The sequence below is a fragment of the Apodemus sylvaticus genome, chromosome 21, assembly GCF_947179515.1.
Source record: "Apodemus sylvaticus chromosome 21, mApoSyl1.1, whole genome shotgun sequence".
NCBI lineage: Eukaryota > Metazoa > Chordata > Mammalia > Rodentia > Muridae > Apodemus > Apodemus sylvaticus.
The window spans coordinates 15,891,812-15,905,492 of record NC_067492.1 but is presented as its reverse complement, the minus strand read 5'-3'; the positions used below and the strand labels follow the sequence as shown (position 1 = coordinate 15,905,492).

Sequence of the window (13,681 nt, the reverse complement as noted above, 5' to 3'; positions counted from 1 at the left end):
ATTTCTTCTGAACCGTAATAGTGTCTTATTTCAGTGGATTTCAGACAGGTGAACGTTCCCTTGTGCAAAATCATCCCCTGTGTCTCTCTCTCTCTCTAGCCATTTGAGACTCACCACTTTGGGTTGTCAATCTTTTCTATAAGGAAGACCATTCTCCTAACAAGTGGCATAGTCAAGCCTTTTGAAAAGGAGCTTTCAGAGTAGACTACGCCCTCTTAGTGAGTCTTAATCGTGAGGGAAACAAGAGCCTTAGACATTCTCAGATTTGGGTTCTTGTCATGGAGGTGAGGACCTAAGCTCTTGAAGACAATTCACTGATGTCTTTCTGGTATTCGCTGGACAGTGAGTTGAGTTTGGAAGGTCTCTGTCATGTGGATTTTCTGCCATCTACTGGTCGTCCTTGCAAAACACAACTACGTCGATGCAAGCAAAGGTGATGTCTAACTACTCCTCTCCTTCAACCCCACTGGCTCCTGGGCATCTTACCAACCAACTTACACATTCTAAGGAAGTGGCTCTCAACCTTCCTGATGCTGCGCCCCTTTAATAGAGTCCCTCGTCTTGTGGTGACCCCCAAACATAAACTTATCCCATTGCTACTTCAAAACTGTAATTTTGCTATCGTAATGAATCGCAATATAGATATCCGATATGCAGGATGGGCTTAGGTGACCCCTGTAAAGGGGCTGTGACCCACAGGTTAAGAACCACTATTCTGAGGAATGTCTTTAAGAACTCTAATACTGGAACAAGAGCAAAAGGTTTCCAGTGAGGTACAAGCCTGGGACAAGGAGTGAGAGACTGAGTATCTGTAGGCCCAGTCACGTGACCTTCCCAGCCTGAGCCACACTAGTTCTAGTTACTCTAGTATCCCTTAGGTGTGAGCAAGCCTATCTATCTATACTTGACTCTTTCAAAAAAAAAAGTCAAAGTTAATTTATAATATTATAATATGTCTAGAGGCCTCTAATCATGTTATCCTTCAATCCTATTGATCACCGGTTTTATCATTTAAGCACACATTTCAGTAACTATGCCGACCTTTTCAAAAAAAGAACTATTTCTACATCGTCTCCTTTGACTGTGTGCTTTCTATCTCGCTGAATTCCATCTTTATTATCTTCTTATTTCTATTGCAGGTTTAGCTTCCTCTTCATTTCTTGTCATCTTAAGGTTCACATGAAGATCACTGGTTATGGATATCTCTTCTCATACCTGTGTGAGCATGTAAAGTTGTACACTTCCCTGTGAGCACTCATGATTTACAGCCTCTACATTTGCTCGGGTTTTTTTTTTTTTTTTTCTGTTTTCATGAAGCTGAAGATACTCCTTAATATCCGATGGATTTAATATATGAATCATACATGAGTTCATATGATGAGTATTGACCTAATTCCTACTGTTGGAAGAATTCTCCAATCTCTGTTAACAATATCCACAATTTCTGTTGCAACCAAATAATTTTCTCTGAAAACTTTAGCTTCTAAAGGGGTATTAACATTTTTTTTTAGTCCAGCATGTGCATCAAAAAAGTGTCTACTGTGGTGTAATTGGGCAGAATATTTTTTTATAAATATCAATTAATTTGGCTACTGTTCACATCTTCTGTACCCTTATTTACTTAGATATTTATTAGATATTTAGATGTAAATATTTATCTATTTTTGCCAACAGTTTTGGCTGTTTTTAGTGAGCACAAGAGTGTTGAAATCATCACCTAACCTTATGTGCTATTTTTCCTTTGAATTTTGTCAATTTGACAGGTACGTTGAAGTTTTGTCTTTAAATACCTAAATATTCAGGGATATTATGTCTCCTGTCTGATGGCACCTCCTTGATCTTGGAGCTGGGGATGTATCTCACTAAGTAGAATGTTTGTCCAGCATACATGACGCCTTGGGTTCGCACTACAGCATGACGCAAACCTGGTGTTAAGGGCACACCAGTAATTTCAAGTACAGGGGGAAACAGAGGCGGGAAGCAGAGTAATCCTTGCCACTTGGTGAGTTGGAAGCCAGCCCGGGAAACCTGAAACCCTGTATCCAAAACAGAAATCTTCGACCTTTATGTCATATGGTATTATTTTTAACTCTACTTTCTCTGATAGTAATATAATAACACTCAGAGACACAAAAGCGAGGCTCAAGCAGTCTAGATCAATGCACAGAAAGACCCAGAGAAACGGACCTGGACGTCTGGAGCAGGGACATCCACACCCTCATTCTAAACCTGAAGGTATTGCCAGGTGCTGGAGCAGAATTGTAATCTACTCTGACTTGAGTTTGGGGGCAGACAGAGGCTGAGGGAGGAGGATCACGAGTTTAAGGCCAGCCTGGGCTATATAGGAGCCTCTGACTCAAAGGCAATATGAACAAAACTTAGCTTGGCGCTTCTACGTGCTTGGGCGCACAAGATTCCTTATGGCTGTTGCTGCCACTGGCCCATCATACATAGTGGCCAATGGTGAGGGGCGGAGCGCGGCAGAATTCTCAGCCAACCAGAATGCAGCGGTCCACAGAACCTCTCCTCGCTGATGGGGGTGCGCCCGTGTTGCCCGCACTTACTAGCCCTAAGCAGCCTGCCCTTGTTTCAGTAGGCTTCCCTCACAGATTGGCGGAGTCCAGAATACCACGAGTCAGTCCCACAAGCAGAGTCCGCCTCTTGCTTCAGCATCCGAGTCCCATAGGCTGACTGGACTGCGCGCGACTTTCGGATTGGAAAGAGCGACTGTCCGTCAAGCATACACTCCGCCCCTGCCTCTCTTATTGAATAAAAGGGCGTGAAGTTGTCCCAGTAATTGGGACGCGAGTTCATTGGTTCTGCACTATCTTGCTCCCGCAAAGACCGGAACAGGATTGATGTTTCGGTTAGAAACAAGGGAGATTGTCAGTCAAGGGATGAGCAGTGGCCTTCACCAATTAGCGCACACTATCTGCAGAGGCTCAACCAGAATGGGGCAGGATATAAGAGAGAACCTACTCTTGATTGGGTGAGAGGGACTAGGCCCCGCCCCCTGACATCGTAGATTCAAGGCCGCGCCCCCTTCAGCCAGTAGCTCTTAGTACACGAAGCGGGCCGCTCTGGCCCCACTTCACAGTCGACGCTGGCGGCGTCTGGTGGAAGGACGCGCAGATTCCACAGAGTTCCGGGAGAGTCCCGCGCTATCTTTACGGTGAGGGGAACGCAGCGTGTGGCTGTCATTGGCACTCCAGGGAGTAAATACGGCTGTGAAACCGGAAGTGTCCCGGGAGGCGTCGCTTCCGGAAGTGTGGCAAATCCCCACCACACCAGGAAGTGTGGTGCCGCGGCGGCTCCTGAAAGTGTTGCTGTCCACCCAGTTGAGATAAGAAACAGGTGTTAATGTATCGTGTTTGCGGAAGCCCAGCGGAGCGTCACCCATCCGAAAGTGCCGGAGGGTGCAAGTATTTGATCATGTTTTTGAATGCTGCGTCCTGTCGAAAACCTTAGGGGAAACCGCACTAGGAATGTATCCAGGGGGTCTGGCTCCCTGAAGGCTTTTTAAGAAGTTTTCTATTGCTGCCCATCACCCTCGATTCCCCTTCTATCCAGGGATGTGCAGATGGAGGCCGGAGGAGATAATGCTGTCCCAGCCCCCGGGGGCGTGGAGGACTTGCCGGATACGCAGTTCCCCAGAGAGGAGGCAGGAGACAGCGAGGGGGTTCACTCAAGCACGCTGGATCCCGGAGATGGGGACCCGGAGGACACAGGTATAGCTTCCCGCGATGAAGCCCTGGAAGCAATCCCTGGGAGTTGTCATTGCTAGCTGAGTGGGGGAAGAGATTAATGGCAGATCAGTGGGCAGTCTTTGGGAACCCAAAAAAGTAGCTTGAGGCATGGCTCCGTCAGTCGTCGGACAGAGACTTGCTGACTTAATTGAAATCCTAGAGAAATGACATAGAAGCCAGTGGGTGTCAGCTGTTGTCCGGGAGGGGCAACGCTGTGCCTCTGCAAATGTATTCTATGGTGAGGGGTCACGGCTAGGAAGATGGACTGTGCTGTTTTGCCCGGTACAGTCTCATCTTAAGATTGGAGTTCTCACATCCTGGGACACCCTTCTGTGGCAAGGAAACTAGAATATACTTGGCCCGAATGTAGATCCTTAAAGAATCAAATAGGGCATGGTTGGGTCCCAAAAGGGTTGTCTTGACGGGTGATGGGAATTGAGACACGTTGCTTGGGTGTTTGGGGACATGGGGTTATCAGTGCACAATTAAAAAAATATGAAAACACTGAGGAAATCAAATGGGGTTACAAATGGATGCTTGTTGCTGGGTGAGTCAGTAGACATCAGAGGCAGTGGGAATGGATGTTTTTCTGGAAGGAAGCAAGTAGCTCCATTATGTGATTTAAAATGATAACTCTGGGGAGGAAACAGTGAAATTCTTGTGGGTTAGCGATTGTTAATGGTGGCCATTGGAGGAGTTGGGACCACGGAACTGTAGTAAAATAAGAACTGTCATGTAAAGGTTATTGAAAGCTAAGGTGTCAGGGATGTTAATAAGTATTTGCTTGGGTGTTAACATAGCAGCAGAGGTAAATAGGGGGAGTGGCTGAAAGTTAGGGGAGTCCTGCTGATCTGGATGTCAGTGCCTGGTAATGGCCACTGTAATGGGAAAAAGAAGGACCATCCCTGGAGGTCAGTGGGCATCAGTGGGGATCAGTGGATGTGGATGAGGATAGAAAAGGGTTAGGGGAGTCAGTGGGGGCATTTTAATGGTGGTCACTGAGGGGTACACATCAAGGGAATAAAAGGGATCAGAGGAGTTAAGGACAAGCCACTGTAAATCAGGAGATTAAGAATCATTCAGAGAGCGGGTGCTTTGAAGACCCGGGAATGGCAGTGTCTAAAGAGAATAAAGGAGGGGCCAATGAAGGACAGTGAGGACATGTTGGTTACCTGTGTCTTAGGGTGGGGTGCATTGACAAATTAGTGTTAGTGAACACCATGTTCACTGAACAGCTAGGAAGATGTGGAAATCTTTGTCAGTGTGTGGGGGTCACTGGGGGTAAGAGGGCTGGTAAGGATTTGGTAGATTGTGGAAAATATAAGGTTGGTGGGGGATGGGCCACTCAAGGCTCCCTTTCAGGATCCAAGGCCGAGGACCAGCCACCCAGCCTCCTATCACCTTTGCCTCAGGCTGAGGCTGCGTCAAGCATTTGTGAGCACTGGAACACCGCAGCTTCAGACGGCACTCCCACTGGAGAAGCTGAGAATAACTCTGAGGGTCAGGGAGAGGACCCCAGTGATGGGGACCCAAGTGACGGGGACCCCAGTGACGGGGACCCCAGTGACGAGGACCCCAGTGACGAGGACCCCAGTGACGAGGACTGGCGCAGCCAACGGAAGCATGTGTTCGTGCTGAGTGAGGCAGGCAAGCCCATCTACTCACGGTATGGCAGCGTGGAGGCACTGTCAGCCACCATGGGCGTGATGACAGCCCTGGTGTCCTTTGTGCAGAGTGCAGGAGATGCCATCCGTGCCATCTATGCTGGTGAGTGAAGAGGAAAGGGCTCAGAGTGGTGGACTGGTGGCTGGGAATATGGTGGAGGGGGGTGGGTGGGTGGAGGGGTGAGGGGTGGAATAAGGGGGTGTTAGAGGTCTGGGTAACTAGCCATGGGTACACCTGCCTACCCTGAAGTGAGTCAGTGGGTCAGGGTAAGTGTCTGGAGTCCTTCACATGGTTGGAGCACATGCCCTGGTTGTCTGGGAGTAAGGAGGTGGACTGTATGACCTGGCTCCATGTTCAGCATGCCATCCCACCACCCGACTCCATGTCGTATCTAAATTACCTGATACCTCCACAGCCAACATACCCTCACAAATGTCCCCACAGCCCTAGCTTGTCCTCGCCCTGATTTAGGCGCTGGCAGAGTAAGAGCGCAGGCGGCTCAGTCAGGCCAGGTCCTGAGGTGTTGGAGAGTGTTTGGGAAAGGTGTCCTTTCTGACCCCTTGGCTCATTCCTGGTCTGTGTCCACCCTACCCACTCTTCCTTCCCCCAGAGGACCACAAGCTGGTGTTCCTGCAGCAAGGTCCACTCCTGCTGGTGGCTGTGTCCCGGACTCCACAGTCCGCAGCACAGCTACGAGGTGAGCTGCTTGCAGTACATGCACAAATTGTCAGCACACTAACGCGTGCAAGTGTGGCCCGCATCTTCGCACATAAGCAGAACTATGACCTCCGTCGCCTGCTGGCTGGCTCAGAGCGCACACTGGACCGACTCCTGGACAGTGTGGAGCAAGACCCAGGTGCCCTGCTCCTGGGTGCTGTGCGCTGTGTGCCTCTGGCCCGTCCACTGCGGGATGCCCTGGGCACACTACTGCGGCGCTGTACAGCCCCAGGCCTGGCCTTGTCAGTGCTGGCTGTTGGCGGTCGGCTAATCACAGCGGCCCAGGAGAGGAATGTGCTGGCCGAGTGCCGACTGGACCCAGCTGATCTACAGTTGCTGCTTGACTGGGTGGGTGCACCAGCCTTCGCGGCAGGTGAAGCGTGGGCACCTGTGTGCCTGCCTCGCTTTAACCCAGATGGTTTCTTCTATGCCTATGTGGCTCGCCTGGATTCCATGCCAGTCTGCCTGCTGCTGCTTGGTACCAACCGTGAAGCCTTCCATGCCATGGCTGCCTGCCGGCGCCTAGTTGAAGATGGGATGCACAGCCTTGGTGCCCTGCGTACTCTTGGGGAGGCTGCCAACTTCTCGAATGGCCCAGCAGCCAATGCCCCCGCCTACAGTGTACAGGCTGTGGGAGCCCCTGGCCTCCGGCATTTTCTCTATAAGCCACTGGATATCCCTGAACAACACCGCCAGCTGCCACAATTTACCAGGTGGGCCCTGACCCCAAGTTGATTGAAGCCATGTCAAACCGAGATGGTTGCATGAGTTAGGAGAGATAGCGAGCATGTTCTAACTATCTCCTGGGAAGCAAACTGTTCTCTGATGGCAGAGGCTTGAGCATCAACCTAAAGGAGTCCCCCTGTTGTAGTGGGAGAAAGGCTCTCCTTCCCAGTTTAATGGAGGCACTTGGCTTACAACCACTAGAAACCCTCCAGTCTAATGGGAGAGACTGAACCTCATAACCTAATTATAGCCCCTAGCCCGAGAGGGGAGGCAGGCTCCGACTCACCATGCCTCTGCCTCCCTCTGTTGCAGTCCCGAGCTAGAGGCCCCATACAGCAGAGAGGAGGAGCGACAGCGACTGTCAGACTTGTATCACCGCCTGCATGCTCGCCTCCACAGCACCTCCCGGCCCCTGCGCCTCATTTACCACGTAGCTGAGAGAGAGACGCTGCTGGCTTGGGTGAGTTGGCCTGCTTGTCAGTAAATTAGTTCCCTCCTGCAAGCCTGCTTTCCCTGCATTGATCCCTTCTAGCATTAGCACCCTCCACGGGCTCACCGGGACATGCACAGGGTTTGCCTTTATCTGTATCACGGACCCTGTGAGCATGTGTCTTTAATTACAGAAGAATTTCTCACTGACTTCGGCTCTCCCTTAGCCCTGCCATTTCCTTGCTTTCCCCCCATTAGCAACCAGGTCAGGGTCTCTGACTTTCAAGGATCCCATCTCCAGCCATTTCTGAGCTTGCTAGTTTCCCTGCTACCAGTGTAGAGGCCCCAGCTCTCCCTAACCATTGCAGGATCAGCACTGTTCTGCAAGTCCTGTCCTATTAAAGATCAGCTACCGAGGGAGGCTGGTGGCCAGGCAGGCAGTCCCTTAGAGTGAGCTCTCCCCCAATAGGTTCATTAAATAATAGTGTATGCTAATATGGATCCAGCGTCGTTGTAGGCTAGGATGATTGTTTTAATTTTCAAGTAATCTTGGAGTTGGAAGTGGCAAAGCTGGTATAAAGACTCACCACAAAGAGGCCTTTTACTCGGGCGCTCATGTTCCCTGGTCTCATTTGTTCTGGAATGGTTCCACGGGCTTTGTTGATTTGTGGCCCTGGCACTTTCAAAGGGCATCAGTCTATAAACTTGCTGGTAGCGTGCCCTGACTCAGCTCTCTCATGCTCCACATGGTCACAGTAAGAGGCCAGGCCATAAGCGCACCGTGTGAAGGGCCTGTGACCCCAGCTCAACTCTCTCAGGGACGGTGGAGTGGCCACACGTGTTTCCCCTTTGTAACTAGCACACCCGTGGCACCTGTGGCCTGTGTAGTTGTGGGTTTTAGAAGTTTATTTCCTCATTCCTTTTATCATGCCTCTGTGACTTGAACTTGCAGTGATTACCAGGTATTTGCTTGCTGGTGGCTTTTCTAACCACCCCACTCTTTTTACATTTATAGTTGGGGCTCTACATAATATCAGACTTGTTTGATTTTTTTTAATTCAGAAATTACATTTATTATTTAGTGTGTATGCATGCACATGTGTGCTGAATATAGAGGTCAATGGACATCTTGTGAGGATCCATGCTCCCCTACCAGACTGTCAGGCTTGGGTGGCAAGTGCCCCTTCTTCCCCTGAGCCCTCTCACTGGCCCAAAAGTTCATATTTTATATAAATATGGCCTCTTGAGATTGTTCTTGATTTCAGCAGTGTGACATATTTTTCTAGCATTTTCTGCAGTTATTTTGAACTTAGCCAGTGGACTCCCTGATTAGGTAGGTAGCTTGGGTCCTGTATCTCATTGGCACATGTCTGTCACATACAAGTACAGCTTCCTTGACAAGGTCCATCCTTCCTGGACTCAGCTATCTTGCCAGGGAACACTACTATCTTTTTCTAAGGGACTCCAGGGTTTTAGATCAGGTGGTCAGGAGAAGGCTTGCTGGAAAGATGGCTTCCACGTAGGGAGGATGCGGTGAGCTAGCGGTCCCTAGAGGAACGCCTAGGGAAAAGACAGATCTGAGGCAAGGCTGAGGCTGGCTGGCCTGCAGGAACAGCAGGAGAAAGGCCAGCATTGCTGGGGCAGAGAGACCACGGGGCCACAGAGAGGATCCTGGAGACCTCGGGGCCGGGCCTCGTGTTGGTGTGAGGATCACCTGAACCTTCCACACTGCGAGGCTGAGCTGGTACCACGGGGCAGGAGCACGGACAGCCGTGGATGGAACGATCGCTCACTCAGTATCGAGGACTGCGGTTACATTATCTCTAATCTGCAGATACGCAAACGGAGAAACACACAGAGTCACAATCACCCAGTTGCAGCTGCTGATCCAGCTGGCCTCTTGCCTGCCCTCGGTAGGATGAGTACCAGATTGCCCCGCAAGCCATATCCGGTTGCTGCCGAGCTTCAGGAGCACACAGGGTTAGGGTTGGGTTTGGGGACACAGACTCATCCATGGCCAGCTCGAGCCCACCTGACTCTCTTCTCCCCTCTCCCCAGGTGACGTCCAAGTTTGAGCTCTATACCTGCCTCAGCCCCCTGGTAACCAAGGCTGGTGCCATCTTAGTAGTGACGAAGCTCTTGCGCTGGGTAAGGAAGGAAGAGGACCGGCTGTTTATCCGTTACCCACCCAAATACTCCACACCCCCATCCACCTCGGCGGACCAGGCCCCCAACAATGGCTTGTTCACAGGACTCTGAACGACCGCTGGAGGGACCGCATTTGGCTTTTACATTCTTGTGTGTACTCTGGAAATGTGGGTAGAGGTCTGTGCCAGCCTGGTCCCTGTCTCCCTGGGCAGGTGGGCAAGATGACAGGGTTTGCCCACAAATGGGAGAAGGGTGACAGCAGCCAGAGGCACAGGCTGCTCTCTGAGCCCCCTCATGCACCGCCACATCTAGGAAAGTGGGAAGCTTCCTCTGTTCCCTGCCTCGCCTTCCTAGCCTGAGTGCCACCACGCCCTCCATCACCAGCAGCCTCTGCCAAGCCTCTTCTAAGCAGCACAGGTTGCTACCATGGCCATCTTCCAAGTAGACCTGAGACTGGGCTGAGGCTGTCCTCAGGGTAGGGGTGGGTAACCCATAAGGGCTCTAGAATTTGGAATGCAGGGCTAGCCTGCGCTTGAAACCAGCCTATGGGTGTTTTAAAATGTGCGTGTGCGCGCGCGTGCGCGCGCACACACACACACACACACACACACACACACTGTACAGAAAGGGCCTAAAGCTGAATCCCTCAAGACATTTCTCTTTCATGCTCCTTCCCCACCCCCATCACTTCTCCCTTTCCCTACTTTAAAACAACCCCCCAAAAGACCCATGCCCCACCACCTTGGGCTGTTTCATACACGATTAAGAAGGTGGCATCCAGCATCCACCTGTGTGAAACATGCCACCTGACTTCATCCGTGGGTCGGAGTGCAGCTTCGTGAAGATGTGCTTAGCCGCTAAAGCTTTTACTTTCTGCTGCACCTTTGAGTGGAGATCTGTAAACCGACAGGGGTTGGAAATGTGCTGTGCTGATGCCCAGCATGAACATGTTCTGAACACTGGACACTTGCAGTAACAACCTAAAGAAGAGCCCTTAAAGAGCTTGCGCTCACAGCCCCCTCAACCGTTCACTACCTGGCTTCCAGCCTTTTTTAAGAGACACGACCCTTGGTTGCGCGCATGCGTGCAAATGCAAACTAGCAGTTGCGGTTTGCAGATGTTCTGCGCTTGCTCCAAGCAGATGCCTGTGTCGCCCCACCCCCTGGTTTCCTACATTGTCAGCGGTGGCTCGTGCTGCCTTTCCCTGCTGTTTCTCTTCCGGAGCACATGCGCAGATACCCCCACGTTGGGAAATGGCTGCGGAGCTGGAGCCTTTGATGGCGGAGTGGCTTGGAGCTGAGAAAGCTGAAGACACCCGAGGTAGTGAGGGCCCACAGGGTAGATGGGAAAGAGGCTTCGGCTCATTATAATAATTGAGAATTTTTTTTTAGAAAAAAAGTTTTTAACCTATTGAAACTTATAACTTCCACAAAGTGGAAATAAATAACCTGCGTTCTCATCACCTTGGTTAACTTGCCGACTTTATTGACCATATTAAATATCTTAAGCAAGTAGTTCATTTCAGCAAGTCGGGGAGGGATAGTGATGGCCCCCCAAAACTTCTCTGTTGCTGCACAGCTGAGGGAAGGAACTCCTGTCACTTCACGGCCAGCCTAGATCACTACATAGGTTTCTCAAGGCTCCTGAGCATGCTTTCCCCCACTTTTGTCAATTCTAAAGTAGAGAAAATAGTGTGACCAAGGACCCTGACCCTGCTTCAGTGGGCGTTCATTCTTTGTCCTTGTGTCTGTCTCCACTCCCCTTCCTGCACACCCAGTCTGTCACTACATGGCCAGACATGGGAGGTGGCATCTTACCAGACCTGATCATTCAGATTCCAAAACAATAAGAATGGCCGTCAAGAGCAAGACCCGCAGTTTCCCTGGGCACCGGCAGCACCTGCTTGGTGCTTGGAACTCAGTGACCCTTTCCTTATTTTTTTTTTTTAAAGGGGGTGAGTAATGAAATAATTTTAACAGAATTTGTCTTAAATTGGAGCCACATGTGGGGCGTCAATTTTCAAACAATAGAAATCAGACAAGCCACATTTTATTAAGCACGTGATACAGTACCACAGAGATTTAAACATTTAGCATCAACCTTTCAAATTCCTCAAAGTTTAAGTAATAAAGGACTTGATCAGCACTGGAGGAAGTTAGGAGGCGTATCGGGTCACATTTCTTAGCCGTTGCCTGGCCGTAGCGGGATGCTGCACAACCCCAGTGACCTTCTGGTAGAGGCTAATGTTTTCAGCAGATGCTGTTCCACATCTGCAGTTCCCGTGCTAGGTAGTCACAGGAGACAGACTGCAGGAGCGTGAACCAAGGGCGGCCAGTGGCGTGACTAACAGAGGCAAAGACAAGAGGAGTGAACCAAAACTTGACCAAATCTAAGGATATCCCTGCAGCTGGAAGATTTAAAAAAATAAAACAAAAAAAAGAGGTGGAGAAACAAATTTCAGTTGATAAAATTGTTTATCAAAATTGCTTATAAAAGATGGGCCCCAGAAGTTTTATTTTTATTATTGAATGTCAGAGGATTGAAACAAGAAAGGAGGGGGTATACCTGTCAAGGTCAGCTCCTTGAAAACTGTCTGAGGTAAGCACACTGATAATTGTGGAGAGGGGCCTTGGATTTGAGGGAGGGGAGCAAAATGGAGGCCTCTGTGATGTGTCGTTTTATTTATCTCTTAGAAAGTAGGTCGTGATATGTAATTTACAGTGGAAGAGGGCAAAGGACAGCTAAGGAGCAACCTAGGGGACCAATGTTAACACCCAGAGTTAAAGTTGTGCAGGTACCTAGAGCCTCTGTATATAGGAAATATGCACTGGAGTGTTAAGGACTAGTGGGTCATGCTATCTACAACTCACAGATAACGAACACTCAACACATGGAGATGCTCATAGAGTACCACAGCTTATTTCTATGACTTTTGTGAATATCTGAAACAATTTCAAAATAAAATGTTATATGGGGACATCCTCCTCAGCCTCTTTTCTTTTGTAACATGGAAGGGTTTTTATTTTGTTGTTGTTATTGATCTGTTTTAAGTACACAGAGCTACTAGATTTCAATTTTTGTTCATGATTTTTTTTATTCGATATATTCTTTATTTACATTTCAAATGATTTCCCCTTTCCTGGCTCCCCATTCCCTGAAAGTCCCATAAGCCCTCTTCCCTCCCCCTGTTCCCTCATCCACCCCTTCCCACTTCCCTGCTCTGGTATTGCCCTACACTGCTGCACTGAGCCTTTCCAGAACCAGGGGCCACTCCTTCTTCTTGGACATCATTTGATATGTGGATTATGTCTTGGGTATTCCAAGTTTCTAGGCTAATACCTGCTTATCAGTGAGTGCATACCATGAGTGATCTTCTTAGACTGGGTTACCTCACTTAGCATGATGTTCTCCAGCTCCATCCATTTGTCTAAGAATTTCATGAATTCATTGTTTCTAATGGCTGAATAGTACTCCATTGTGTATATATATCACTTTTTTTTTTATATCCATTCCTCCGTTGAAGGACACCTGGGTTCTTTCCAGCTTCTGGCTATTATAAATAGGGCTGCTATTAACATAGTGGAGCACGTATCCTTATTACATGCTGGGGAATCCTCTGGCTATATGCCCAGGAGTGGTATGGCAGGGTCCTCTGAAGTATCATGCCCAGTTTTCTGAGGAACCTCCAAACTATTTCCGGAGTGGTTATACCAGCTTGCAACCCTACCAGCAGTAGAGGAGTGTTCTTCTTTCTCCACATCCTCCCAACACCTGCTGTCTCCTGAGTTTTTAATCTTAGCCATTCTGACTGGTGTGAGGTGAAATCTCAGAGTTGTTTTGATTTGCATTTTCCTAATGACTAATGATGTTGAACATTTTTTAAGGTGCTTCTCAGCCATCTGAAATTCTTCAGGTGAAAATTCTTTATTTAGATCTGTACCCCATTTTTTAATAGGGCTCCTTGGTTTTCTGGGGTCTAACTTCTTGAGTTCTTTGTATATATTGGATATTAGCCCTCTGTCAAATGTAGGGTTGGTGAAGAACGTTTCCCAATTTGTTGGTTGCTGATTTGTCCTTTTGATGGTGTCCTTTGCCTTACAGAAACTTTGTAATATTATGAGGTCCCATTTGTCAATTCTTAATCTTAGAGCATAAGCTATTTGTGTTCTGTTCAGGAACTACCCCCCTGTACTGATGTCCTCAAGGGTCTTCCCCAGTTTCTTTTCTATTAGTTTCAGTGTGTCTGGCTT

At 49.0% G+C, this 13,681-nt stretch overlaps 2 protein-coding genes across 5 annotated transcripts in view; both read left to right on the top strand.

The window, feature by feature from the left end:
• The first annotated feature begins 3,018 nt into the window (after positions 1-3,018).
• Mon1b (MON1 homolog B, secretory trafficking associated) lies at positions 3,019-12,415 on the top strand. 3 transcript variants are annotated; one of them, XM_052166514.1, is made up of 6 exons: positions 3,019-3,172; positions 3,571-3,728; positions 5,097-5,513; positions 6,022-6,841; positions 7,167-7,314; positions 9,342-12,415. In XM_052166514.1, exons 2-6 carry the CDS (start codon positions 3,581-3,583, stop codon positions 9,540-9,542), a joined length of 1,734 nt encoding a protein of 577 aa, XP_052022474.1. In that variant the 5' UTR covers positions 3,019-3,172; positions 3,571-3,580; the 3' UTR covers positions 9,543-12,415. The 3 variants fall into 3 exon arrangements, with proteins under 3 accessions (XP_052022474.1, XP_052022476.1, XP_052022475.1); XM_052166516.1 differs by having other exon boundaries at positions 3,020-3,172; positions 5,109-5,513; XM_052166515.1 differs by lacking the exon at positions 3,019-3,172 and having other exon boundaries at positions 3,199-3,728.
• The window catches only part of Syce1l (synaptonemal complex central element protein 1 like), a 26,205-nt gene continuing 23,208 nt past the window's right edge, over positions 10,685-13,681 (top strand). For both annotated transcript variants that reach the window (XM_052166519.1, XM_052166517.1), the window contains exon 1: positions 10,685-10,751. In XM_052166519.1, the coding sequence (XP_052022479.1) occupies positions 10,685-10,751 (67 nt within the window). The remainder of the gene's footprint in view (positions 10,752-13,681) is intronic.

Bases quoted from the DNA above. Each gene is read 5' to 3' on its own strand.
- Mon1b (XM_052166514.1), top strand. From the start codon at position 3,581: ATGGAGGCCGGAGGAGATAATGCTGTCCCAGCCCCCGGGGGCGTGGAG. The intron at 3,729-5,096 runs GTATAGCTTCCC...GGGCCACTCAAG, and splicing joins TGGGGACCCGGAGGACACAG to GCTCCCTTTCAGGATCCAAG. The intron at 5,514-6,021 runs GTGAGTGAAGAG...TCCTTCCCCCAG, and splicing joins CATCCGTGCCATCTATGCTG to AGGACCACAAGCTGGTGTTC.